We start from the raw sequence: 24,695 nt of genomic DNA on the forward strand, positions 1-24,695 counted from the left end.
CGACACGTACACGGCTCAGCCTGATACCACTCTCCCACCATCTCTGCACTAGCCCCGCCCCCCCGTCTCCTCTCGCATTTGCATTACGACATTTCCCTTTCCGGCTTCGGCTCCCCGTTCTCCGCACATTATGTCCCGGCGCAGTAAGTCTTTGTGTCACTCAACATTTTGTGGTGTCCCGGTCCGGACTGTTACATATCCTCCATATTTGTGTCTTTTACTCTGCAGAACATCGAAGACAGGGAAAAGGAGCCGGCAGACAGCAGGTATAACGACATTTGAGGACTAAGTCCTGTAGCGGAGCGAGGCATGTCGGGACGTGTAGTTTTTTCAGCAGCTCACTGAAGTGTTTTGCATTGTGCTGGAACTACAATTCCCGTCATGAAAGGAAACACGTGTGTGAAACTCAGCTGTGTGCAGAGCTCTGCCCTGTGGCTGCTGCTTGGTTGCCCTCAATGCCCTGACATGCTGGTGTCTTAAAGGGGAGGGCCTCTATGGACACAATTGGTTGCTAATGAGTTCTAGCAAGGTTGGGGGCTATATGGCGCAAGTGGGGCTTTTGGTTACACGTTGTGACCTGTAGATTATGGCGTTGTGACCATCTAGTGCCGGGTATCAGGACTTCCCATTACTTAAAGGGGCTTTCCATAATATATAACATTTGACCTAATAGTATAAAATCGTGAAGTTATGCGTTTTTCTACCATTATCTTGCATCCACAGCAATCTCTGACAGCAGTATATAAATGGTTGCCATGTTGTGCAATGGTGCCTATTTCCCCTTCCACGATGCAATCAAGGGGTGCTGGGGCCTTCCGAAGACCCCCCTCTTGTCACTGCCATCTTTGTACTCCTGTGAGACCCAGGTGAAGACCGTGGTATCGAAGTTTATAGAACAAGCGACCCTACAATTTCAGGTTCACATCCTCTAAGTGGACTAAAAAAAATTTAAAAAAAGTTTTAAAATAAACAAATATATTCGTTATAGTCTTGTCCTTTTAAAAGTCAGATCCAAGAAAAAATAAAATCAAATCCATAAGCCTGTAGTGCCATTTTTCAGTTGCGGCAGCATCTCCCCCAAAAGCGCACTAAAAAGTGATCAAAACCGACCCCAAAATGGTACCAAGAAGATGTCAACTGTGCGCAAAAAAATAATCCATCCCTCAGCTCCATCAACAGAAAAATAAAAAAAAGTTACGGGTTCCGGAAATGGTGACGAAAAACATTTTTTTCTTTTTTTAAATTTTAAGTCCGTTCTGATTTTTTTTTAATCCTCTAAAATATGAAAAACCTTTATATGTTTGGTATCTCCATAAATATAATAACCTAAAACCTCACATTGCCAGGTCGTTTTTACCAGGCAAAACTGAAGAACAACATCGATATTGCGGTATGTCACCATTTCACCCCAGTTGGATTGTTTTTTCTGTTTTTCAGTATATTATATGGTAATGGGGACGGTCGGACATGTTTGATTTCAGTATGCCCAGTCCTTTTATTCTAAAGGGAGATAAGCCGTTGCCACTTGTCCGGCAGCTGCCTATTCTTTTTTTCTGTTTAGTTTTTATTTCGGAACACGTGCGCACTCAGCCAGACTGAGCGTACATGTGTATGGAGCCTTTACCGATTATTGATTCTATTATTTATTTGACCCTAAGAAAAAAAAAATAAGATCCCTGATATGTTTCTTTAATTTCTCATTGTTTTCTCTGGTTTGATAGGGAAACAACCCACTGAATACTGTAAAAAATGTCAAAAAAGATCCCGGAGTCCCGAACCTGTCACACTTCAAGGAGCAGGCGAAAAGGGAGGCCGAGCAGAAGAAGAAAAGGGTGAGTGTACGGTAGGGTGACCGGATCTCATATGGGGGGGAAAAAATGTCAGAATCTTGTTCGTCTGGACCCCACAAAACGATTCCCCTTTCCAGATATTGAGAGAGCCAAAATTTCAGCTCGATCAAACGACGTTAACCCGTGCCGCTTGTCGCTCAAAGTTTGAAAAAATCCAAATTGAGGTATTTTAAGATTTAGGTATTTTGCATAGTCTGTTAGACTATAAAGAATGTGACAACAACATTGCAGAAATAGCCCTGACCAAATTTTCCAACCATTTGTGGTATTTGAATGCAGAGTTGGTGGGATTATCGTTTTTTGATCCCACCATTACAGACAATGAAAAGTTGTTAATGGCTAATAAATTGCTCAGTAGCACAGATGAACCATCAGAGCACGCTAACCTACATGAGTTGATAATTTTACATAGTTATCTAATCTATTCTAGAGCTTTTGTTAAAGTAGTTTTTGAAACGTTAGAATATAATGCTCGGCATTTGCTTACAACTTGCAGGACATATTGCTTTTGTTCTTCATCTTTTGTCAGAAGGTCGGTAAAGTCGGTTACTTCCTACCTCTTTTAATTTTTCTTTCCTAACTTTTGGATTTACAACCCTAGCGTGCTCTGATGGTTCATCTGTGCTACTGAGCAATTTATTAGCCATTAACAACTTTTCATTGTCTGTAATGGTGGGATCAAAAAACGATAATCCCACCAACTCTGCATTCAAATACCACAAATGGCTTGAAAATTTGGTCAGGGCTATTTCTGCAATGTTGTTGTCACATTCTTTATAGTCTAACAGACTATGCAAAATACCTAAATCTTAAAATACCTCAATTTGGATTTTTTCAAACTTTGAGCGACGAGCGGCACGGGTTAACGTCGTTTGATCGAGCTCAAATTTTGGCTCTCTCAATATCTGGAAAGGGGAATCGTTTTGTGGGGTCCAGACGGACAAAATTCCGACATCGATTTTTTGCGGTCACCCTAGTGTACGGCATCATTTGTGGGTCAGATTCTGTCTGGACAGCTCTGAGACTATGATTGTATGGCCATTTTTAAGATCTCAGAAGCTGAGACGAGGGGCTAGCCTTCTGTTCTCAGAATACCCCTGTAATGGGTTGATCAGGGCAGTTTTCACCTTCTGGATGTCATTCACTAAAAGCAAGCAGAGGTGTTGTAAATGATAAGTCTGCACACCGGTGTCATTTTGATTCTGGGAACACCCCTTATTAAGAATATAGTAGGGTTGAGACAGTGTACAACCCTCCGCCCATGTCAGCATCTGAATTGGTAGCTGCTATTTATTTATTTTTTTCATTTACTGACTGCAAGCAGAGTTCTTGAAACTGATGACAACACACAGGTTCAATCAGGAAGTCTACAGGGATTTTTGGCAGGTTTATAACAAATAAATCACTAGGACATTGATGGACGACTGTTTCCATTCACTGACCGCAAACGGGGATCTTGTAAATGTTAGGGAGCTGAACCACAGGGGGTAGATTTTATCAAGTGTCTAAACAGAAAATTGTCTTGGTTACCCATCTCATCCAGTCGCAGAGCAGCTTTCATTTTGCCACAGCAGTTTATGAAATGAAAGCTGTGCTGTGATTGGTTGCTATGGGCAACAAAGCCAGGTTTCCTTTTAGACACTAAATGAGGCCTTTGAGTATATTGCAGCTTTACTTGTACATAAAGTGGACAAAGTAAATCAGACCCACCCGCATGGTCCCTCTTCAAAGACTTCTATGGTTAGAAGAAAAATGGAAGTGCAGCGCTCGCACAATGGCGTACCGAACACAGCGCCTCTGTCAGTCGTATGGTGATGTCTGACCGACTAGAACTACCAGCCACAACCTGATGGCTGCTGTTTTGGAGTATGGGTGTGGTACGGTAGCGGAGAACCCCAGTGGTAACACGTTGATGGTCTATCTTAACCCGCTTTTAAAAGATGTAAAGCCAGAAACTGAGGCCCGTGTTACCGTCCGCTCTTGGACCGTGACATACGGACATCTGGATTTGGCCTTAATGTCTTTCTTCTCTTGTAGGTGGAAGAGATGAGAACCAAGCAGAAAGAAGCGAGGCAGAAAGAGCAGGCGAAGAGGAGGAACCTGGACACGTTTCAGAAGGACGCGCTGAGGCGGCAACGGGAGTTCGAGCAGAAGGTGGTTGTCTGCAGAGATGGAACATCTTGGGGGGGGGGGGGGGGGGGGGGTTTCTAGAATTTTTTTCTTTTAGCTGGTGCCTATTTGCTATACTATGGCGATAACTCTTATAGTAAGTCTCCACCTGTCACTACCAAGGGGTTGTCTTATCTTGTTAAATTGGTAAAAGTGCAAAGTACTGTATTTTTCGGACTATAAGGCGCAGTTTTTTAATCCAAAAATGTAGAGGAAAATGGAGGGGGTGCGTCTTATAGTCCCACCGATGCCAGAGCCAGTACATCCGGAGCAGCGGGTCACAGAGGCAGGAGCCGGCTGCTGCGGCTAACTCCTGTGCCCGCTGCTAAACAGAAATGAATGTTCCCTGCATTCCATGCCCATGGGAGTGAAATGCGGTGAATATTCTCTTAAGTAGCGGAACACGTGACCGCTCGGCAGCTGCAGGAAGCCGGCTGCTGACACTGTGCGCGCTACTGTAGAGCAATGAATACTCACTTCTCTCTGCGCACACAGTCCCGGCATGCAGAGCAGTGAGAATTCCAGCAGCTGCCCTTTGGCTTGCAAACAGCGAATGACGTCCCTGCCATGCGCTGCTTACAAGCACAATGCAGCTGCTGGCATCTAAACAAGATGCTGAGAGGGAGCGCTGGGAAGGTAAGTGTAAATTTTTTTTTTTTAAATGTTTTCTGATGGGGTGGGGGCTAATCATACCAGGTTAGGGATGGGGCCATGCATACTAGGACGAGATGGGGACCCTGCATACCAGGATAGGGATGATGGGGACCATTCCTACCAGGATACGGATTAGGGGGCCATGTGTATCAGGATGGGGATGAGGGGACTATATTTACCAGGATAGGGGATATTAAGTACAGAAATGACCGCATTTTTTTCTTCAAGTTTTTTTTTTTCCTTCAAATTTTTTTTCCCTAATTTTCTCCTCTAAAACCTAGGTCCGGTGCGTCTTATAGTCCGAAAAATATGGTAATGTAGAAATATTCCTCTCATTAAAAATCATCTGTTCTGAAGAATGGAGGAAGCTTTAATTATATAGGTTACTGCTCATTGCCTAGGTTAGCAGCCCATTCTGCGGGCTCAGAGGTGCCGTGGTTTCCTAGGCAAGTCACGCTTGCAAACTCTTTGCTGGATTCAGATCCTTTGTGCTTCTCCTGTTGCCTTTGCTAGGGACATGGTAGAGTGCACAGTTTGAATCTGTGGCGAGAACGTGCTGCTGGTCCTAGCTATGAAACTTAAGGAGAGCATTTTCCCCCCATCAATCACATAAGCCATACGCTGCTGAAGATATAATACAAGGCATTTCTTTTAAAGGGAATCTGTCACCCCTGTTTTGAGATATAATGATATCATTCAATTGTGTGTCACATAAGGATTCTCTTAGTACTTTTGCTTCCCCCTGACCCTGCACCTTTCATGCATAAATACCTTGTTTATATCGGTTTATCGGTTCAGATGTATGTAAACTGCTGCTGTCTGGTCCGCTGGGCGGGGCTTATTCACCTGCTCCCCCCCTCCCTGTCTTGCTCTACGTATTTCTTCTTGTGTAGAGCAAGACAAGGGGGGAGCAGTTGAATAAGCCCCGCCCATTGGAACGGACCATGGCAGTTTACATACATCTGAATCGATATAAAAAAGGTATTTATGCATGAAAGGTGCGGGGTCAGGGGGAAGCAAAAGTACTAAGAGAATCCTTATGTGACACACAATTGAATGATATCATTATATGATATCTCAAAAAAGGGGTGACAGATTCCCTTTAAATGAGCATTTGGCTGATCGCTATTGCACAACTGACAATACACATACAATCTCTCCTGTGTTTTCAGTGGGGCGAGCTATAATAATCGGCTGACGAGCCCCTCTTGTGGCATCCTCTCAGCCATAAGAACAAAGGATGAGACCTATTGAAATCTAATAGGCCTGACTCTTTTCATCACCTTACGTCGCGGGAGGATCAAGGCACCAGCCTGCATCATGTTGCAATGATCAGAAGCCGGTGGAGGTCCTCAAGGCTCTGGCTTAGCAGCCACAGACTATTTAAGTGACTGTTGGACCCAGGTCCTGCAAAACTTTTTGTCCAAGTAATGCATAAACATGTGGTCCTTCAAGAGAGACTCTCTGGCTAATAAATGAAGAACCTGACCACCTTCTCCATTGAGTATACCTTACACTTTCTTTCCATGGCCAAGGTGAGCATGGTATACTTGCCTGTTGGGGTTCTGGCTTGGACGATTACAGGCTGTGCCCTATATACAGTGTATTTTCTCATCCATCTTCTGTCTCTTGAGGTTTTAGGTGCTTAATGATTCTTTCTGTGTGTGCAGGAGGCTGGTCTGCGAGACCTGGAGAAGTGCGAGCAGCTGGAGAATGAGAATTCCAGGAAAGCCTATTACCGGGAGTTTAAAAAGGTCCGTGTCCATCTGAAGATCTGTGCCCACCAGTGAGAGCGAGTGTGCTCACATAAGGTGTGATCCAAGCATGCTCATGTCCTAACTGAGTATTTTCAGTGTGCTGGAAAAAAAAAAAGGCTTGAATTGCCGCGTATGCATGTTTCGCCGCTGTACGACAGCCAAACACATGCAGGGATTGACTAACAAACAGGCATCCCTGCATATGTTGCGTCTGTTGATCAACTGCGAGACATGCAGGTGCGGGGACGCAAGCATTTTTTTTTCGAGCACACCGAAAATGCTCGATTAGGACACGATCATGCTCGTTCATCACTAGTGCTAACACCTTGGTGGATGTTGCCTTGCTTTTCATTGAGACACCCACTGCTTGAATCTTGATTGTTATATTCTGCTACACTTTAATCTTCAATTCCTAACTAGAAAGGTCTAGAAAAGACGGTCCAAACTGCGACCATGTGAATGCAACCTAATTCCTCTGCGTTCTTGTCGTGTAGGTGGTGGAAGCAGCTGATGTTATCCTTGAAGTCTTGGATGCCCGGGATCCGCTGGGTTGTCGCTGCCCACAGGTGGAGCAGGCTGTGGTGCAGAGCGGCACCAGCAAAAAGTTAGTCTTGGTACTCAACAAAATAGGTATGTGTTCAATGCAAAAGAACAGCCACATTTAGTCACACTCCACACTTGAGGATTTGTCCATTTTTATCTTGAGCACTATTTGTATATCTGCTTCCTGTCAGTGAATGCTAATATTCTCGTGTAAATTAGAAGGCCGAAAAACTGTACTAACGGAATACGGCACACATCGCTTTTATTTGTTCCAGTTTCCTTTATATGGAGTGGAGTTACCTGATTACCTGCACAGTAACAAACCCTCCAGCTCTGTGATCTGGACTAGGGCTGGTTATTATAGGCTATGCACCGGTTATAGCATGCGGAGATGCCGGCAAAGCTTACAGTAGCCTGCAGTGTGCTGATTGTCCTGTATCTGTGTACACAGCTACATGCGTTATAAACCCCCCACCATATTGCTGTGTAATATTACATCACACCAGGCAGTGTTTTGTTGAAGTTTGATATATATTTTTGTTTTTTATTACAATAGTATTCTTTCGTATTTTCAGATCTTGTATCCAAACCTGTAGTGGCAAAATGGCTGAAGTACCTGCGAAATGAGTTTCCCACAGTGGCGTTCAAGGCGTCTACTCAACAGCAAAATAAGAACTTGGTACTTGGCACTGTTATAGATTTGTGACTGATTCCTCTAGAATTAAAGGGTTAGTTCTCATCTTCATAAATGGGTCAGATACTACTTGTAAATACAATCACTTTTGCAATGTTCTGCTTATTAAAATTTTCAGCCCCTCTTGAGATTTTCCTTTGTGTACAGTGTGTTGCCTTGGAGACCGACCAGCGCTGCTGGTAGACAATAAAACGTGCAGTGTTTACGAGCTCTTCTGTGATGCTTGTAAGCGCTGGTTTGAAGCTGTTCAGGATCACTGTGTCCTCTTAATCCCAGCAGTGCTTACAAGTTAGACAGCAGAGGTGGTCGGTCCCCTAGGCAACAAGCTGAAAACAAATGGGTTAATATAACAAGAACAAATGGAAATCTTAAAGGGATCCTCACCTGAAAAAACGCTATTAACCTGCAGATATGGGGTTAATCTGCAGGTTAATAGCGTTGTGAACCTGCCCAGCATCGGCATTTAGACCACTGCTGCTGGGGGGAAATTAACTTTATTCCTCCCGGCAGCATTCCGGTGTCAGTCATAGGGGGTGCCGCCAATGCAGATTCAGTCAATGTTCTGTGTATCGGGAGCAGCGGCTGTAACTGCACCCTCGGCACTGACTGACAGCAGACTCTAATGCTGAGCTGCTGTCAGTGAGTGGGGGGTCGTGGTAATAGCTGCCCCTCTCTATACACAGTGGTTACTGAATCCATGCCAGTGCCGCCCCCGTGACTGAAATTGGATCGCTGCCGGCAGGAATAAAGTTAATTTACTCCCAAGCATCGGGGGGTCTTAAGAGCCAGCACCGGGCAGGTTCACAGCGCTGTTAACATGCAGATTATCCCCATATCTGCAGGTTATCAGCATTTTTTTCAGGTGACAGGTTCCCCTTAATAAGCAGTAAATTGCAAACGTTCTTGTATTTATCATCGCTATTCAATAATATTCATCTATGAAAATGGGAATGACCCTTTATAGGGCACCTCGCTGACCATGCTGCCATAGTCTCCCATCCAAAGTCTAAGGTTATATTCACACTGCATATTTTATAGCAACATTTTCTGTGATGGAAAATCCGTTCCATTCATCTGAATAGGGTACTTTTGGAGGCAGTGCATTGATTTATGCACATTGCTTATGGTTTAATGGCAGACTTTGCAGAAATTTTAGCAACAAAATGTGAATCCACCCATAGAGTATGTGCACATAGGGTCGGTTTCACATTGGAGTTCATGGGTGGAAAATCTGTGTATTACAATACCTACATTGGCGACATTATTGGGGGAAAGGACCGCCGTGCTGTAGTAATCTGTAATAGCTTCTAGGTTATGTTTAGTTTGGGGGATTTTTTTTGTTAATTGAAATGCATAGATTTTGTGCTAAATGTTATTTTTGCAATTTCGGTAAATTCTGCACCAACTTGGCTTATAACAGGCTTCAATTTTCTGGCAGCAGAATGAATTAACTGAGAATCAATCAGTGAGCTGTTTCTGACAGGTTTGTAATGTAATTTTAATGTGGTCATAAATCAGCAGAGAGGAAAAAGACAGATAAGGGTTACAAACTTTCGACGGAATCTGTTATCCCATTCAGCAGCCAGCAATATGTAGGGAAACGAAGACCCAAATTTACTTTTTTAATGAATTCCAATTGTAAAAATTATTTTTAGTCCAACATACATATTTTTTAAAATATGCCTTTAATATTGTAAAAAAACTGTTTTATCTTCATATTACAGCAACAGAGCAGAGTTCCTGTGATTCAGGCCTCGGAGGACCTGCTCAGCTCCGGAGCCTGTATAGGAGCCGACTGCCTAATGAAACTTCTTGGAAACTACTGCAGAAACCAGGACATCAAGACATCCATCACGGTTGGGGTTGTGGGTGCGTTGAGTTCTCTGTTTCTTCTAGAACACATGATTACTACAGACAAGCTGGGAAAATTAATACTTAAAGGGGTATTCCAACCGTTAGTAAGTGATCTCTAGGATCTGTTTTCTGAGAATGAAGGAGGTGCAGCTCCATGCTCTGAACTGGGGAGATCTCAGAGCACCAAAATGCAGGGGAAATCATGAAAAGGCTGCAGCCCGTTCATTCTCAGGACTGGTGGGGGTCCCAATAGCGATCAATAGGGATAAGAATACTCCTCTAACCATGTCTTCTACAAACCAGCCCTGGAAACTAGCAGCCATCTTTTTCTCCACAGCAGCTGGGGACCGTAAGGGGGACGATCGCGATCCTGTATTGTCATCCCTAAGGCTTCTTATATCTTCTAATAATCATTAAATGTCAGAAAACCCTGATTACATCACTGTGACATTTGCCTCTTAAAGGGGTGGCCGCTTTTTGATTCTCTTTAATAATATGTCATCTGTAACCCGGTGGATCAAAACTGTACAAATAATTTGGCAGAAAAAAATACGCTGCATCACTGATCGTGCACCGTCTGATAGTTGTATAGGTGCTCACATGCTATGACTAGGAGATCTGACTTTTGCAGGGGGTCTTGCATAGAGAGCACTTGCTTTAGCTAGGGTTTTGTGCCCCCTCCCTAATTTTAGCCTCTATATCTTGATCTATCTGCTCGTGTTCAGGTTTTCCTAACGTAGGAAAGAGCAGTTTAATAAACAGCCTGAAGAGGGCGCGTGCGTGCAGTGTTGGTGCAATCCCCGGAGTGACCAAGTAAGCAAAAATAAATACCATTTACTGATTGATTTATATATTTTTTTTATTATATATTATGTCTAAGTATTTATTTCTAAATCGCCAGATGTCTGCAGGAGGTGCACCTAGACAAACACATCAAACTTCTGGACTGCCCGGGGATCGTGATGGCTACTTCTACATCCGATGCCGCCATGATCTTGCGGAATTGTGTGAAAATCGAGCAGTTGATCGACCCAGTGGGACCAGTGGAGGCCATCCTGAGACGCTGCAATAAAGACCAGGTAATCATCTCAGACGTCAGGGATGGGAATTCCACATTTATGAATATCCAGTATAGAAATATAGTTCAATGTGATGGATGAATCCTGGGGGGGGGGCTGCTCACACACGGTTGGACTGATCCCCACCACTAGTAGGCGCTGTAATCAGTGGGACGTAGATGCATCTAGTAAACACCTGGGTCAGCGCTTCCTTGTCGATTCTCACTTTCTGCCGCATAGAGAACATGTTAAGTCGGTCTCCAAGGTTTTGGGGTCTCCATCACACTTTGTGCCTGTTCCTCCTAGTCAGCAATTAATTGCTCTTTATCTAGATCACAGCTGATGTTGATTCCTCGGATGTTTTCTGCCATTTGGAAAATTTTCTCAGTGGTCACTTTTAGGCTGCTGATGGTCACCTCTATTTTTCTTTGTCTCCTTCGGGGCCATGTACTTGTGTAACTTCTCCAGGCTGGGGTGGAGATCCAGAAGGATGTCACTGGGCTGTACCCGGAGATCTGCAACAGGTTTCAGTTTGCCTTTTCTACTGGATTGTTCTCTATCACTTGATTGGGGGACACAGGAGACTATGGGTGTATGCTGCTGCCACTAGTCAAATAAGTTCTTCCTCAGCAGGGCACACCCACCGACTGGCACAAAGATCATCAGTTTTAGCTTAGTGTCAGTAGGAGGTCCTGTCTAGGTCTGTTCCTACACCGGTCTCAACTTTTTTAGGTTTGTTGTTTTCCTTTATTGTTTCTTTTCTGTCAGATTAGTCACGTGAGGGAAGCAGTGGAATTTGTCACTCGCTGTTATCCCACTAAGAGACCGAGAGAACATTGTGGAATTTGTCACACTGTCCCCTCTCAGGTCTACACAGCAGGACCCTAACCCCTAATGCAGTGTTCCTCAACTCCAGTCATCAAGAGCCACTAACAGCTCATGTTTTCAGGATTTCATTAGTATTGTCCATGTGATGGAATTATTGCGTGTGCAGGTACTGCAATTATCACCTGGGACTGGAGTTGGGGAACACTGCCCTAATGTATGAAGAGCGTTTAGGTGACCAGGAGGATGGTCTTTGCCTTTTTTCCCAGGAGTGAAGAGGTTTCAGAGGTTTTCAATGGCAGTCTACAATGTCTTTGAAGTGGAGTTGGACTTCAGGGAGTGTAGGTACTTCCCCCTTTCTCCTTAGGCTTCACGAGCCTTGTGAGAGCCAGGACCCTTCTTTAGGACCTTCCTGCCGGCCTCCGTCAATCCTCACCGCTCCTCCCCCTCTCCTGGTTTCCATAGCAATTTGGTCTCTGTTTTGTCCCCCTCGTTCTTTAATACAATCAGCAGCACATGGATTTTTAGCACGTTTTCTCAGCTCCGCCCCCTTCTTTCTCCTATTTACAGACTTCTTAGCGGCCATTCAGATTTGTGCGGGGCTAATCGCGTACTCTTTGCCTCAGCCCTCCTTTTCTGTCATACCACCATTCTTCTCCAAGGACCACGGACAGTATCCCCTCTTCTGGTCTTGCTGCGATTTTCCTCAGGACCATTCTTCATCTGGATTGGGTAAGCTTTGCCTGCAGTGCACGTGACATTCTCCTCTTCAGCAGCGTATCACCTCCTGTCCTCTGTCAAACCTAACTCTAAGGGTGATCGTTCTCGCCCAGCTGCTCCCGCTACACTTATAATACATTTTGCCTGAGCTTGTAAATGCATGTTTTTCTTCTCCTTGGGTCAATCTGCCCCGTTTGCAGCCGTCCCCCTACGGTTTCCCAAGAACTTTCCACTACCTGGGAGAAGAACACATCTTTCCTCTCGGTGTGGGCCTTGGCTCTTTCTCTGTCCATCGCTGACCTCACCAAAGTCTTAAAGACTTTGGTCTCCATCATAGACTGACTGCCTAATCTTCCTGCCGCCTTGGGTACTCTGATCATCCATGTGGTTGAGTCAGACCATCCTACCACTCCTTATCATTCCAGCTTATCTCACAAGATATCCAAGAAGCAGACCCGTTCCAGCTCTTCTTCTTCTAGATCACCCTTTTCTCCTGGTTCCTCCAAACTATTCTACACCTCTCATTCCCATTCTCCCGAGCCTCTCACAACTCGAGTCTGACCACAGTTCTAAGTCCAACTGATCTGGATTCCGACGAGGCTTAAAAATTAAGAGGCATAGTCGATAGCCTAATTTTGGCCGTTAATCAGTCCTTTGATGTTCAGGACACTGATTCCCCTCCATCTGACCAGTCAGTCGTCTTTAACAGAGTCCCCAGATTTTTTGCTAACCATGAGGAATTTGATGCGGCCCTATCAAGGGAGTGGTAGCACCCAGACAAATGGTGCCAGAGAAGGAAGCTTTTGGATATTCTGTATCCCTTCCCTCCCAGCCTCCTGACGATTTGGACTTAATCCCCTGCTGTGGATTCCACAGTATCCAGATTATCCTTCAAAACCATCCTCCCTCTATCCGATGGAGCATCTCTTAAGGATTGAACTTACAGTCACCTCGATTTTCTGGTCAAGTCAACCTTCGAATCCTTGTGATTGATCTTGTGCACAGCTTTTGCCGCCATATGGATGTCAAAATCTGTTCTGGCCTGGGCTATACAATTACTGCAGGACATTCTTGCTGGTGCTCCTCCTGATCTAGCCAACAATATTGCCCATGCTGAAAAATATCTCCTTTTGGCTTCCCTTGATGCCACCAGCTGTTCTGCTCAAGCCTCCAGCAACCTAGTAGCCTTTCACAGGGTTATATGGCAAAAAGCATGACACGCAGACCCGGCTTCCATAAAGTCATTCACTGGCCTCCCATTTCAGGGTTCTTGACCATTCGGAACCAAATTGGAGCACATCATATAAGAGGTTACAGGCAGGAAAAGCACCCTGCTTCACCGACTTCAACTTCCAAACAGTCCAAACAGTCCAAACCTACTTTTCCAGGGCCACCTCTTCCACCAAAATTCTCAGTCTCTCAATTTAATGGCATGGCTGTTGAGGCCGAGTGTGAAGAACGGGGGTCCTGCTGCTACCAAAAAGGGACGGACAGCGGACCCTGTGTCACCAATATGTCACAATCCCACCACTGACACAGGTGTATCAGCGGACAGAGGGACGCGACACACTGCCGGCACACGGCTATCACAGGCACAGTGGGGGCTTATCTTAGTTATCCCACCACTGGCATCATGTGACAAAAATGCAGCAAGCTAACCTTCCTCTAACAATTTACCGCAGGGGGGTTATTTTGGATGCCCCACCACTCCTAACAACCTTCCAAGAACTGCAGGGATTTATGTATATCCCACTTTCTCAGTTCCACTTTGGAACTCGCAGCTCTCCGGCGCCCCCCTTACCCTCAGGTCAGTCAGGGAACTGCACCTAGGATAATTAGTCGCCGGATGGGCTGCTTGTTGTGCACGGACAATTAGGCTACCGCAGTAAGGGAATTATCAGTGCTGTGGCCGCAGCCCCCCTTTAGCAATATAAGACCCTTCTGTCCTGCCAACTAGCCTAATCAATCGCACACACCACGCTGCCGCCATCCACGCTTTTCTTATTTCACAGAGTTAAATTAAGAGGGTCCGTGGCAAACGCCTGAAATCAGTAGCGATTATCTAAAAGAGGCGCATAGTTCGTTTCTTAGAGCATGGAGACAAACTGATAAATTTTACGATTTATTCCCAAAAGGGGTAGTGATTATACAGATAAAAGTTGCTATAAAGTTGAGACATTACATATGTACAAATATAAAACAAAGTGGATGAAAGAAGAAAGTACACTTACATGTGGTCAGTTGGTGTTAGGCAACCCATGTGGCTGAGGGGGGAGGGGCGCTTAACCAAACTTTCCCACTCATCGGCACATCTCTCTGGCTTGAGGACCTCGGCTGAACTGACTGGAACTTGCTAGGGGAAAACTATAGACTTGGGTCTGTGACCTCATGAAATGGGCGGTCTGGAGAGGTCCAACCTCCCTCTCTCCAAGTTATGATTTGGCTACAAAACTTAGAATAGCTATATCTAAACGAGAAAAACCCGTACCAACACACATAGGGCATCATTGTTTGTGATTTACCGAATAGAATCCGAAGACACCAAGCATGCTATACTTGGGACCCTCCATTTGGGAGCAATCCATATATCAGTTTCTGGAGAGGTTATAACTGTGAAAATTAGGAATTAATAAGCTGGCTTCGTGCCCTTCGCAGAAATGTGGGTTTTATATCTCTGAGGTGTATGGTTTTTTTCAATATGACTTAAGTTTTAATACTTCACATATACTGGCATACAGCCTGTGTTTTCAGAACAAAGATCTTTTCCCCCTAGCTGTTCTTCGAGAGGAAGTGGACAGTTTCAGGTTACCAGCAAGCACAGAGCTGAAAGGGAGGGGGGGATTGCAGCTACATGACAGGTTCGTCTCCTTGATGTGTAGCAATGGGAGATTCTAGAAAGTTCTAGAAACATCATACTTTAACTTACAGACATTTTACATTACACCGAGGTTTTGAGAGCCTCAGTTTTTTTCTGAGCAGGTCATGCAAACCATGATCAAAGATTGGAAGCATTCCTCTTCCTATATCTACCATTATACCTGGAAGGCCTTTTTCCATTGTGAATCACTGCCCCCATGTCCTTTTCTCTCCTGTCCCTCCTGGCTTTTTTGCAGGTGGGCCTGGAGTCCTACCTTGCTCTCATCTCTCTCAAAGGTCAGGTTTCTGTTCTGTCCCAGAAAAATGTCGGACCTGAGTCTGGTTTTGGACGCTCTTCAGGGTTCCCCCTTCGAGCCTCTTCAGGAGATCTCTGCGCTTTTTCTGTCCTGGAAGATCACATCCATTAGCTTGGTTTCTGAACTGGCAGCACTTTCCTGTCATTATCCTTCCCTCATTCCTCATCAAGACGAGGTGGTCCTGTTCCCTCCTTTCTTCCCAAAGTGGTATTGACTTTTGAGCTTAATGAGGAAATTGTTCTTCTCTTCCTCTGTCCCCTCCCCACCACCTCAACCTTTGGAACGATCCCTTAACAAGTTGGATCTCACTGCAATTCACATCTACCTCTCCAGGACAGCTCTCTTCAGGCGTTCTGACTTTTTGTTCATCATTCCTGAAGGTGCCCGGAAGGGCCTTCCAGCCTCTAAAGCTACTAATGCTTGTTAGATCCATTCTGCAATATTGGAAGCGTGTTCGACAAAGAATAGAATGCCTCCTCTGGGGTTACCGATCATTTCACTCGGGTAGTGGAAGCTTCCCAGGCCGTGCGTCGTCACACTTCCACTCTGCACGTTTTAAAGGTGGCTACCTGGTCTTTAGTTCACACGTTCTCCAAGTTCATAACTATGCCTCTGCCGATGCCAGTCTGGGCGGGAGGGTTCTACGTGCGGCAGTTGATCGGTCTCTGACCTGAAGGAAATTTCTTTTATATGGTTGTTTTCCTATTTTTTTTTTTTTTTTATCCTGTCCTTAGGACGTCCCATGGTTCCCTGTGTCCCTCAGTGAAGCGGTAGAGAAAAAAAGCTTTTGGGTACTCCACTGTAAAATCTTTCTTGGAGCCATCATTGGGGGACACCGCACCCCCCCTTAATGTGCATTTGCTGGTCTACTCTTTGTTGTTTCTCCTACTGCTTTCTCACTAGTTAGCTTTGTGCCTGGTGTACCCTGCTGAGGCTGAGCCAACTTTTTTGCCTAGTATTAGCAGCATACCCCATGGTTCCTTATCCTCCAATAAAGGCTCAGAGATTTCACAGGTAGTACCCAAAATCCTCCTTTCTTGTAGTTTTTCGCCATAGCCAGTAGAGGTATTGCAGCATGGATGGTGGGCTGCAGCTAATGGAGCTTTTGGGGGCTCCAACACCTCCCTGGCAGGAGGGCCCAATGTGTCTTGGACTTCAGATGAGTAAAATCCAAACACTTTGTCTGCAAACTGGAAATTCCAAGTCACTACAAAAGAAAAGCTGAAGTATCACCGATCTAACCAAAGACAAGAGCAGCAATGGCTGCAGAGCAGGAGGTGACGTTCAGGGTTCTAGATGGGTGCTGATGGAAAGATGTCACCATGGCTCCCTGTGACATCACGCAAGTGTTTCTGCCATCCAGGTAACATTCCAAGCAGGTGACAAAGTGGGCGGGGCTATCCTTTAACAGATCATTGTCAAAGCCAGCTATAATTGCAAGCACGTAATGTACAGGCCACCATATCGATCCTCACCCAAGTTTCCATTTAACATCTTGACAGTGGAGGACTTCTCTATGTTTACTGTGGATTTTGTATTTTTCATCGCTTTCCTCTCGTCACGCAGATCATACAGCACTACAAGGTGACTGATTTCAGAGATACGTTGGAGTTCTTGGCCATGTTGGCAAAAAGGCAGGGGAAGCTGAAAAAGGGAGGAACGCCTGACCATGAGAAAGCAGCCAAGTCTGTTCTAGCGGACTGGGTGAGGTAGGAGATCCTTTTACTAATTAATGCAGGCTTTAAAGAGTTATTTTCCATCTTCATGAATGGGCAATGTCGGATAGCTCTTGTAAGTACAAACAATTTTGCAATTTACTGCTTTTTAAAAAAAATTTCTGATCTTGAGATATTAACACTTTTTGTTTGTTTAGCTCGTTGTCTTGGAGACCGACCACCGCTGCTGGGCAGTAGAACATGTGCATCGCTTACAAACTCTTTTCTATTGAGCTTGTAAGCATTGGGCTAATGCTGGCCAGGATTTCTGGTGACCACTGTTGCCTCTAAATCCCAGGCCATCTATCCGACAATATCCTTGAGGCTGGAAATGGAAAGGTGCACACTGGATGATTTGCAACCAAAAAATCTAAAGCTACAAAATGCTTCTTATTTTAGGAAAAGTTAGCTTTGGATTTGTTGCTGCTTCTACCTTTTCTATAGGAAATCATGTAATATCATGTTGATTTTCCACTTACTAATCTGCATCTGAAAATTTGAAGCATTCACGTGGTACCTAAAAAATAAATAAAATAAAAACAAGCAGAGCCTAAGAAAATTATGCATAAATAATGATGAGTGAGCACGAAAATGCACGGGTGCTCGTTACTCGAACAGAGCAATTCCTAATGGTCATATGCTCGTTTTGAGTAAGAAGTAGACTGGGAGTCAATGAGAAATCCAAGAATTTTTCCGGCAGACCCAACAAGTAAGTCTGGGGGCAGTGAAAATGTTGACATGGATGGGAAAAGTGCTGGATGGAAGGAGAACAGTATGAGGAAGACCCCTGGAATCATCTGACTCCAAGATTGCCGCTGAGAACAATGGGGTCACACTTTTACTCCACTTTAAGAAACAAAACATCCAAAATCAATGAGAAATTGGAGTTTACAGGAAAAAACGTCAAGAAACATTCTTTCCTGTATTATGACTTGTATGTAAGGCAATTTTTTAAAAAAATGCACTAAGTGCAAAGTCTGCCAAAAATTACAAGCAGGGTCATTCATTCACCCTTGAAGGCACCAACTTTAGTGCATCATTCAAATATTGTGAACAAAGTGTAGTTGTGGTACTTTTACACTCAAAACCTCTGCACACAGTGTAAAGCCAGGTAAACATGATAAGGAGGGTCATGCAGTTATCAGTAGACCCTTGAAGGCAACAACTTGCTGGACTCATTCAAATATTTTGAAAATGTAGTTGGCCAGGTATTGCTTGACCATCTTTAAAAACTTTTCCCTCCTTGTCAAAAATACCTGGTCATAAGGCCCGGATTCTTGGAGTGTGTCATGAAATTGGCCCAGGCCTTTGACAGTGTAAAAGCAACATTTTAGAAGACCTTTCTGCCTGAGGAAGAAGAGATTCAAAGTTCTCCATGTAGCGTGGGTCTAGCAGAGTGAACAACCATTTCTCTTTTTTTTTTTTTTGGTGGGAGGGTTAAGATGAATACAATGCAAGGGTCCTGTGAAAGGCAGGGGTACATAAAGTCGGCCATATGTGCCAAGGTCGCTACAGCCAACACTAGCCTGTCTCCACCATGATGGCTACTCTCCATCTCCTCCATCTCTTCCTCCTCAGCCCATCCATGTAGGATGACAGGATGAAGGTTGTGTAGCTACTAGCCTCTGTTGCTGTAGCCACCAACTACTTTTCCTCATCTTCCTCAGCCTCCACCTCCTCATTGTTACCCAATCCATTCTGAACAGATGAGACTGGGCTGGGTAGTATCTCCCTATCTCATGTCTTCCTCAATCTCCACTTGGTCCGCATGCAAAGCTTCAGCTTTAATTGTGAACAGTGACTGTTTAAGTAGGCACAGAAGCGGGATTGTTGCACTGATAATGATGTCATTGCCGCTCACCACCTTTTGGAGTCCTCAAAGTCTTGGAGAATAGCACAAATGTCATACATCCATACAAACTCGTCAGTTGTTATAATGTTGAGACTGACTAGAATACCAACAGGTGTGTTGGAGCTGATACTCAACCACTGGCCTCTTCTGCTCACAAAGCCTTGCCAGATTGTGAAGTGTCTGTGGGTGACTACGTCGGACACCAGTCAGTGAGCAGGTACTTGCATGCGCTGCTGATACATTGTCGTGTGGCGGAAGCTGTGGACGACTTTCGTAAATGGGCGCTTCCGTGATGTACATTGACCAGATATACCAATCTGGGTATATTTTCAGAAATCACTGAACCACCAAGTTTAGCATGTTTACTAAGCATGGTAAATGTGTGAGCTTACCAAGCTTCACAGCCACCACCAGGTTACACCCATTACCACACACGACCATACATGGTTGAATTTTCAGCGGCATAAAACACGGATCTTTTTGGTTTGTTATTCCTTAAAGTAACTGCTGCTGTGTGTGGTTTGTGTCCTAGACAATTAGCTTTAGCAGTGCCTGTTGCCACTTCGCTGAGGCAGTGCTGCAGAGCTTCCAGCTAATATTGACATTGTGCTCGGAGATGGCACATTGGAGATGTAGGATGAGCAGGAGAGGGTGCAGGAACTATTGTAGGAGGTGGAGGAAACCCTGATAGAAGTAATGCAAGCAATCCTCGGCATCGAGAGTACATGCGTCATTCCAGGGTGTGACTGGGCCTCAGCCTCCACAATGTTAACCCAGTGTGCCGTCAGGGAAATGTAGCATTCCTGGCCACAAGCGCTTGTCCATGTGTCAGTCGTTAAGTCTACAATCCCAGTAACTGTGTTGGTAAGGACACTGGTGATGGTGCTAGTACAAGGTGGGGACCCCACACTGGAAAATAGTGACAGCTGCTGCCATGAGTTGGCGGATATCCTCTTGTCAATAAGCCTTAATAGCAACATTTCCACGGCAAGGAGCCTGAAAATGTGCCCAATTAGCGTTTGGGCTTGTAGGTGTATGGCTTTAAACTTTTTTTTTTTCATTCCAAGGCCTGGGTTAGGGACAGCTGTACGCTTGTCTGAGACAAGGATTTGGAGGGCGGGATGCATTTGTGCCAGTGTCATGGACAGGGAATTGGGAAGCACCTAGCACAGGGGAAGAGGCAGTGGTGATACCTGATGGCACCAATCGTGGACTCAGGCATTTGGCTCACCGAGTCAGATGCTTAGATGACATGTTCCTGATCATGCTAGTGGTGATTAGGCTCTTAGTTGGCAGGCTCCTGCTATCTTGACATGGTACAGGCTTCAAATTACCATTTTTTTTTTTTTGGTATCGGAACTCTGTTTAGAAAAGTCCCAGACTGGGGAACACGTAACTCTTTGACGTAGATATTCAGGACTATCTGTGCTCAGCAGAACAGTTTCCTGCCTTCTCACTAAGATCGCCCCACTGCCTATTTCGGTGCTGCCAATCCCTACCCTCAGCGCTGCTGTCGTCACTCTGCATGTCAGCTTCCTAGATTTGGTCTGTGTCAGTCATCCATCACCTATTCACCACCACCGTACCCTGGTCCTACTGACTTGGTAACTTAACAACAACCTGACTTATCTGCAACAGTTTCATACTTATCTTCCTCCTTAGACAAAATGGGCTGTTCCCCACCATCATCTTGTGATCGTGGCTGCTGTAAATTCTGTGCATCACTAAACAGCTTATCCTCCTGTCCCTTTTGGACCATGCAGGGCAAAAAGCCGCAGTCAGGAAATGTATAGAGCTCCCCGAAGTGACCTGGTGTGGGATCAGTAGTCTCCTGGAACTCAACATGTTGGGAGGAAGGAGGATCAGGGTTAGAATTAAGTGATTTAGACTTGTTGGCTGGTGAGACTGGACCATGTGAAAGACTGGGTGGTGCTGGCAAGCATCTTGGAAGCATTATCTACTATCCAACTGACTACCGGTTCTCACTGTTCTGGCTTCAGAAGTGGTGTCCCGTATCTCCCTGCAAAGTGGGACAGGAACCTATGTGTTGTGGATGGGCGTGTTTCTTGTGCTTTATCAACAGGGATTACTGTCACGTGCCCATGTCCTCGGAATCTACATGCACCATCATCAGCACTTCCACTTTCCCATCCATTATGCATTTTCTAATTGCCAAGTCTATGGAAACTCAAGTTTTCTTCATTAATTGAAACAATTTTTTTTAATGAACCAAAAAAAATTGGTAAACTTTAGCAGGCCAAGCAGTTTTTAGAAGCTTTATACCACTGTAACTTTACACAAAGCAGATTAAACTGTATGGGTGACCAATAGTCAATTTTTGTAACCAAAAAGTGGTCAACTGTATCAGGTCAAGTGGTTTTAAAAGAAAAAAAAAAAAAAAAATTAAAACCACCATAATTTTACACTTAACCATGTTAAATGCTATGGATGATCAATTGAATCCAGAAATTTTGTTGCAGTTTTTATACCACAGTAATGTAACACTAAGCACATTAAACTGTATGGATGACAATATAATCTTTTTCACCCAAACAAAAGAAATTGGTCAAGTTTAAGCTGCTAAATATTTATCAACGGACTGCAACGCCCTAAGTCCTGTGTAGAGGCTGTATTCTGCCACTCTCCCTGCTCCTACAACAGTCCCTAGGCTAAAGCCCCCGTTACACACTGCGATATCGCTAGCAATATCGCTGTAAAGTCACCGATTTTGTGACGTTGCAGCGATATTGCTAGTGATATCGCTGCATGTGATACTTACCTCCGACCGGCTCCCCCGCTGGTTATCGCTGATCGTGCGAGAACATCCTGGACCATTCCTCGTTGGTCACTTCCTGCGGCGCTTCCTGCTGTGGCGACGCGTGGAGGCGGGCGGGAGGACGCAGGATCGCCTCGTCTGACAGGTAAGTAGCGACCCCCGTCCCCAGCGATGTCGCTGGTGAGATCTGCCTGTGTGGCAGCTCACTAGCGACCACCTAGCGATGCACCAGCGATCCTGACCGCGTCATATCGCTGGTCGGGATCGCTGGTGCATCGCTAGGTGTAACGGTACCCTAAATGCAGAATGTATGTAATAGAAACAGCAAAGCACAGGATTAGCCCTTAATAGGACTGTTAGTATAATAGTTCAGAATCGGCACAAGTATCATCACTACAGACTTTGGATTAGTGATACCGTGCACACACAGGCCTGGATAACTGCCCTCTCCTTCCAATCACAGTTGTGCAATGGAATCAGTGTGCTGATCCGGGAGGCGCCTGTCCTTTTATAACCTCTGATGTCACATGGCCAGCCAATCACTGTAATGTCACTACCAAGATGACTATGGCATTAGTGACTGGCAGGCAATCCCCACATGTTTATTGGCTGTGTAACAGGTGCCAAAGATGTGAGGTGGGAATTAGAGCTTCAAAGCAGAGCACCGGCTAATGCTCGCTGAGGGCCGAGCACCCAGATACTCGAGTATCACCAAGCATGCTTACTCATCCCTTATAAATAACCAAATGGCATAAGGAAGAAAAATATGTAGAACATGAATTGCATGTTTAATCCCCTTGGGATTTTTAGTTTGTCCTTTCGTTTTTCGCTCCTCTTTTTCCCAAACCTATAACTTTTATTTTTCCGTCAATATGGCCGTATGAGAGGTTGTGTTTTGTAGGGCAAGTTGTGGTTTTGAATGACACTATTGAATGTTACCATATAATGTACTGGAAACCAGTAAGAAAATTCCAAGTGCAGTGAAATTGAAAAAAAAAAATACAATTCCACAATTGAGTTTATTTACCAAGTTCACTAAATGCTAAAACTGTCCTGGCAATATGATTTCCCAAGTCAGTACGAGTACACAAATAAAAAACTAACCTATACGTGTTTTGCAAGAGGTGAAAAAAAAAAAAAAAAAAAAATCTGAAATTTTGCTTTTTCCTCCATTTTCTGTGATGTGGGGATAGGTGGGGGCTTATTTTTTTGTGAACTGACTTGTTACCATTTGGGTAAATATGATGTTTTGATTGCCAGGTATTGTAATGCTGCAGAGGCCAAAAAACTCGATTTTTTTTTTTTCTGATTTGATTAATTTACTTTATATTTTGATTGGTCATTTCTGAACGCAGCAATAGTGGGGTTTTTTTTTTGTACAGGCTTTAATAGTTTCTTTAGGAGACTTGTAGCTGTGATCATCAGATTACCTGTACACATAGTGCTGAAGCCCCGCTATGTATAGTAAAAATTACAATCTCTTATGAACACCAACCACAAGCCGGCATTCATAGAAGATTCACAATGACACTGGTGTTCTGCAGACCCTTGGCTGTCCCGACAACCGATCCACACCCCGCAATCACGTGATGGGCAGGACTTGTGACGTACTTCCGCCCCACACTTGTCACATGCCTCCGTCAGTGATTAACAGCAGCATTTAAATTAACAGCTGTGTGTGGATCTCTGATGGCTGATCTGATCAGCCATCAAGTCCAGGGAAAGTTTCCCACCATACTGAAAAATATAACTTATTGGGCAATGTTATGTGGTCTCTTGCAAAAATACAATTCTCATTGTGTCCATAAAACCCACACAACACTGTTACGATACTGAAAGCGCTCACTTTTCACCTGGAGTGTGTAAATGGGAATTTATAATCAGGGTATGTTCACATGGGACTGATTTGTTATGGATTTAGGGCGGTAGAAAGTCTGCCATAAAAATGTACCTGCTTTGTTGCAAATTTTGAACTGCACTCCATCTGTGACTGGCAGTCTGCCATCATATACGTAACTCCTATCTGGTCTCTCTCGCAGTGGTAGAATCAGTTACTTCACCCACCCCCCTGAGACGCACACGTTACCCACTCACATCAGTGCGGAGATTGTCACAGAAATGGGGAAGGCGTTTGATTTTGAAGCCTTGGAGATGGATAATGACGAGTCCTTGTCACGTAAGTGCAAGCAGAGGTCCTGCACCCGATTCTTCCTGGAGTAATTGTACAGTTCCACTTTAAATCTATGTTCTCACGCTCCATACAGGAGTCCAGTCCGCTCCTCAGGGCATTGCCATGGAGAGCGCAGACTTGACAGCTGGAGCCGTGGAGGAGGAGGATGACGCAGAATGGTCATATTCTACAGAGGCAGCACCCGGCCCAATGGAAGAGGACGGGGATGATGAGGTATGTGCAGTCCTACACAACAATCCATTTTTTTTCCCCTATTTCCATACAACCCTTTTAAGTTATAAAGAAGTGCCTGATGGGACTCCCATTTATTTGGCTTGTACTAGTCTCCATCTCTGTACTGTATTTTATAGTTCGGACCCATGACAGTTGAAATTAAAACAGTCAAAAGCAAAACCCAGGAAGAAGCAGAGCGAGTACCCCGAGCTCCAAGCTTAAAGGAAATCCAATCGGTGGATCCACTGCAACAAGGACAGGCCTTGAAGGCAGCCGGCAAGAGGCGGAAGAAGCTGCAGAAGAGAGCAAGTGAGTCTCCTGCCCGGCGCGCGTCAGATCGTCCCTGTGTAGATGAAGGAGATGAGCACTGCCGGTCACACAACCAGAGAGCCACATCATATACACAAGTTGTGAGAACGTATCAATGCAAACCTGACTTTTTTTTTCCTTGCAGATAAAATCGCTACCAAGTTGTCAGACACATTAACACAAGCAATGAATTTTTGATGTGATGAGTGAAAACCAAGTTGTACAGAAGTCTCCCAGACGGATCTGCCACATGTTGTCCTAGAACTGTATGTGGCCTGTAACCCATCATGTGACATTTATGCCAATTAAAACACTTGTATTGGATGAATCGTTCTGTTTTCT

The 24,695-nt window shown here is 44.7% G+C and overlaps 1 protein-coding gene across 1 annotated transcript; it reads left to right on the forward strand.

Moving 5' to 3' along the window:
- On the forward strand, nucleotides 1-24,677 carry GNL3L (G protein nucleolar 3 like). The gene is made up of 15 exons (XM_073540975.1): nucleotides 1-143; nucleotides 229-266; nucleotides 1,722-1,832; nucleotides 3,888-4,004; nucleotides 6,344-6,427; nucleotides 6,925-7,060; nucleotides 7,549-7,652; nucleotides 9,392-9,536; nucleotides 10,247-10,334; nucleotides 10,423-10,600; nucleotides 16,864-17,006; nucleotides 23,680-23,816; nucleotides 23,905-24,044; nucleotides 24,182-24,353; nucleotides 24,499-24,677. The coding sequence occupies exons 1-15, from the start codon at nucleotides 131-133 to the stop codon at nucleotides 24,549-24,551; spliced, it is 1,659 nt and encodes a 552-aa protein (XP_073397076.1). The 5' UTR covers nucleotides 1-130; the 3' UTR covers nucleotides 24,552-24,677.
- Nucleotides 24,678-24,695: the final 18 nt, after the last annotated feature.

Source organism: Dendrobates tinctorius, unplaced genomic scaffold (assembly GCF_039654945.1).
Source record: "Dendrobates tinctorius isolate UK_male_01 unplaced genomic scaffold, ASM3965494v1 ptg000120l, whole genome shotgun sequence".
In the NCBI taxonomy this organism is placed as follows: domain Eukaryota; kingdom Metazoa; phylum Chordata; class Amphibia; order Anura; family Dendrobatidae; genus Dendrobates; species Dendrobates tinctorius.